Raw genomic sequence first — 4,797 nt, 5'->3', positions numbered from 1 at the left:
TTGATAGTGACTCCTGAAGTGGCTGGCAACGGTTTTTGCATATTTACTAGCTCATGTTTCTTTAAACATCAAATTTAGAAACTAGACTAATGTTAATGTGACAATCCAATTGAAAATTATTTTATGCATTTAAAAAATTAAAAAAATACCCATTTTCTAATTTTTTTTCGTGCTTTTATGCAGCTCCAGGGCTCTATTTTGTATTTCATGAAACTACTACATGATCCATATAAAAAAAAAAACCTAAAGCTTAAACCTTATTGTGTATATAATAATATAACCTGGTCTCATCGCATTATGCCAAAACCGTGACCAACTGCTATGAGACTCATAACACCAATATTGTCAAAAAAGTTGAAAATCTGCCAGCCGTACTAGAGTGTCACCAAATCGAAAACTTTTGGGCTATTTTGTAAGGCAAAGTGTATAAGGGTAACTTGCAAGCAAAAGACGTGAAGCAACTACAAACCAGAATAAAACTTTGTCTGAAAAAAATTGAACTTAACCTTGTATTTTCACTTTTTGGGTCAACTTGTCTTTTAGTCGGCCAAATCCGAATAAACAGACTGCTTGAAGACAAACTTAATTAAAATAAATAAATAACTGAAAACTCTATTTAATGATATTTTTATTAAATCTCTACCTTAGGAGTAATTACCCTTGAAAGTAAGTCCGAATTTTTTGTAACCACCCGTTAGTTGTCAAAATAGATTTTTCATCAAGATTATCATCGAGATTATTATCAAGTTTATTATCGAGATTATCATAGCTTTTTTTTTATGCTAAAACTACTTTTGTTCTACGCTTTGTAAATCAATTTCATAAAAGTAGGTGAGCGAAAAAAACATTTTTTTATAAACTGGCTTTTTATAATGTAAACTACTTCAACTATTTAGTTTTTTACATATATTGGGCTGCAGTGTTTAAGTATTATTATATATATATATATATATATATATATATATATATATATATATATATATATATATATATATATATATATATATAATATATATATATATATACATATATATATACATATATATATATATACATATAAATATATATATGTATATATATATATATATATATATATATATATATATATATATATATATATATATATATATATATATACACTCTTGCTTTTCACTTTATAAAATAAGTTTTTAAGAAAAACAAACAGTGAATTTATTACATATGATAGAAATAGTTTAATCGCATGGAAATACTTAGGAATACTATAGGATTAAATAAAACGCCAATTAAAAAATCTCTTCTCAAAAATATTTTATATATTAATAATATTTTCAAATTTTATTTAATAAATATTTTATATTCTTAAGTATTAAAAAGTATAAAAGTGTAATGGTAATACGTCGTTACGCCTCTTATTCAGAGTGACGCATAGTGAGCCCGTCGGGTAAAAATATCTTTTTATATCATAATTAAATGTCAAGTAATTGTTTATCACTTTTTATATTATAGAATAATGTTGGCGTAAACAGCGAACAAAAAAGACTAACTAGTGTATACTTTGTGTACATATTTGAACAATAAATTCATACCTGAAAGCGACATAAAAAACTTGTTTAACTTGAAACTGTTTGTATCTACAAAACACTTTGTTTATGGGAAAATATTTTTAACATTCAACCGACAGCCAACACCGACTGTGATGTTAAGAACAAAACGTTTGAATTAACCATCATAATTTCTGAAAGTTAACATTTTTAAAAATGAAAATAATAAAAAAATGCGTTAAGCCGTAAAAAACAGTAATTTAACGTTTGTTTTTAAGTGAAATCTTTATTTAGCTCCCATGCGCTTAAACATCCGCTTTTACGTCAATATCTTCTACTGCTCTAATGACTGTACTAGGAACGTAACCTGAAAGATTCTGTTTAATAGAGTGAACCCTTATAAAATTTTGATTCATGTCAGTTGTTTTATCGACGTAAACGAAATCTCCGATGCAAACGTACAAATCTTCAAGATGGCTTCCTGCAAAGTTAGAAATAACTATCATTTTATTCATTTTCTTAATGTCATTATCTGTTAATTTTGGTCTATTGGTTTTGATTGGCAATTTGGATTGAATTTTGGCTGGGTTGGCAATTTCGTCAGATGACTTGTTTGTATAATCTTGGTTATTACTTACATTAGTAATACTGTTAAAATGTTTTTCTTTTTCTGGAGTTTTTTTTGTATTATCGTTATTAATTTCAACAGTAAGTGATTTGTTATTTTGATTTTCTTCTTCTTTTTCATTATACTTATTTGTTTGATTGCTATTGCCAACAACATTAATACTGCTAAAAGTACTTACTTCATTTTTAGTATAGATTTCTCTATCAGATCGATCTATAGACTGTTTTCCTTTTAAATAGTTTCTTTCAAACCCACATTCTAAAAAAAAGAAAATCAATTTCGAAACTTTACACATTTAATTCTAAAGTTATTTAATGGTACTTATTAGATGTATTTAATTATAAAAATAGTAATTTTAAAAGTTTACATTTAAATAAAATATTTTTAACCTTCGCATTGATGCTTTAATACGCATTGCGTAGGAACGAACCCCCTCTTTCCTGATTCGTTTCGAATGTAAATCCAGTCTTCATATTTTGTATCGTTAATTATTGATGCAAAATCGCCTGAAACAACTGAGATATCAGTGTTTCCTTGTTTTTGGTAGCTCTCTATTACAATAAGTTCTGGATGACCGCATGATAAAAGACAGCTTTTTATTGATGTATAGTCACTGCAGCTGCTTCCATCGAGTTCTTGATCGGATTTTTCGAAAAAAAAATTATTTTTATTGTTTTTTTTTTCTTCTTTTGGACTGTGAAGAACTTGAGGTCTTAACTTGTACTGACTTTTATTGCTAACTAGTCTCTGGTGCTCGCATTTTTTACCACATTTACGTCCGCAAACTGGTTTATAAGAACTCGATGACCAGCTTGAAATCGATTCATTGCTTCTTAGGCTATCAAATCTCTCTGTAACATTCCAATAAGAGCTTGTTTCACTACTTGATGAACTGGTATCTAAAGAGTTCAAATGTGTTCTAGGACTAAAGCGATCTTGAACAAAATGCGTAAACTGTCTTGGTCTCGCATGATGCGATGTTCCGTATTCATAAAACTGACTCGAGCCGTATGATGACGCGTTATCCTTAACGTAGTAGTTTTGTTTTAGAATTGCGTTTTGAAATACGACGCGACAATATGATCTTGGAACATATCCCTCGTCTCCATACTGCGTTTGAATTAAAACCCAATCTCCATCGCTATTAATCCACAATACAATATCGCCTCGCTTTACTGATATTTCTGTCGCTAAAGTTGGAAAAAAACTTTTTATAACTTCTAAATATTTTTCTTGGTTATTCTCGGGTGATCTCAATTGCCCAGGTAGCACAGCTTGGATGTTATGATAGGTTTGTGGCAATGGAATACTATACGACGGAAACTTAATATCTGCGTCGATTACCTCTTCCTGGTGGAAAAAATTCTGTAAATGATCATAATCTGTCGTTCTTTTATATGCCTCTGCATCTTTTTTATTTGCTAAAAAAAATATTTCAACAACATTCTATCATATTGTCATTAAAAAAAAATTGAAATGTTATTAAAAAAAAGTTATTTTTTAAAAAAGAAGGTTATTAAGATTTATTATTTATTTAGTATTTTAAATAAAATAAAATTGATTTCAGATTATATTGTTGATTAACAAGCAAAAACATCTAGGCCTTTTAGTGTTGGCATTTAGTGTCGGAGAGGATTTTGATATTGTGTATTTGTAGGTCTCAAAGAAGGCTAACTTCTTATTGTCGTCGTAAATCAGTAACTACATTTTCGTCGTATTTTATTAACTTTTGCATAATTGTTTTAACCATTTTGCATAATTGTTGAAAAACTGTTTTTTATTACATTCTGTTACTTACTTTTAGTGTATTTTTGTAATTTTTAAATTAATAATACTTAGTAGTCAAGTTTTAAGATTAATAATATTTAGTGAAATTTAAAAATTAAAAATTTAGAGACTGTTGTTATTTTTAATGAATTTTTACCTCATCTTCAAATTTTACTTCGTTGATTTATAATTAAAATAATAACTAAATAATAATTGGAAATAAAAGATAAAAATTTTAAAAAATAAACCTTTTTTTTCTTTCTTCTTTGAAGTGCATAAAAACGACATATTTTTTTATAAAATATACTAAAGTTATTAAATAGCTGAAAATGTCTGAAGCCACAATGAAAACTCTTTGTAACAATTAAAAAGAAACAAACAAATATAAATATGCTAATATTATGAAGACAAATACAAAGTTTGTACAAAATGGTTACGTTGCTATGCAAACATAGCTAAATTAGTCAAAGATATAAAAGAAAAGGCGCAAGAATTTTATTTGAATTTTCTTGTTTTCTTTTCTAATCCTTTCTGTCTCAAAATCGAAAAATTGAAAAAATTTTAATCAGTAATGTTCTCTAAGCCAATCCTGTTTGATAAAGACGTTCAAATAACTTTTTTTACTGAGATAGCTTGTTTTAATATTGTTGCGCATATATAGATCTCAGAGCCGACGACACCGGGGGGCCGGGGGAGAAGTGCCTCCTTACTTTTTTACTAAAGGACTTTTTTTTTTTTTTTTAAGAAAAATCTAGATATATCATAGATAGATCTACATCTCTAGTTATGTTCATTTTGCCAAACATCTCGTTTGTCTGCCATTGTTTCATTTGTAACAATATATGAATTAAAATCATAAACAAAGCATTTTTATAAAGA

At 27.6% G+C, this 4,797-nt stretch overlaps 1 protein-coding gene across 1 annotated transcript; it reads right to left on the bottom strand.

Moving 5' to 3' along the window:
- Positions 1 to 1,528: 1,528 nt before the first annotated feature.
- Positions 1,529 to 4,312, bottom strand: LOC105845194 (bromodomain-containing protein DDB_G0270170). The gene is made up of 3 exons (XM_065807934.1): positions 4,167 to 4,312; positions 2,541 to 3,572; positions 1,529 to 2,409 (listed from the first exon to the last, which is right to left on the bottom strand). Exons 1-3 carry the CDS (start codon positions 4,204 to 4,206, stop codon positions 1,829 to 1,831), a joined length of 1,653 nt encoding a protein of 550 aa, XP_065664006.1. The 5' UTR covers positions 4,207 to 4,312; the 3' UTR covers positions 1,529 to 1,828.
- Between the last annotated feature and the right edge of the window lie 485 nt (positions 4,313 to 4,797).

Source organism: Hydra vulgaris, chromosome 10 (genome assembly GCF_038396675.1).
Source record: "Hydra vulgaris chromosome 10, alternate assembly HydraT2T_AEP".
Lineage (NCBI taxonomy): Eukaryota > Metazoa > Cnidaria > Hydrozoa > Anthoathecata > Hydridae > Hydra > Hydra vulgaris.
This window is presented reverse-complemented; position numbering and strand designations above follow the sequence as displayed.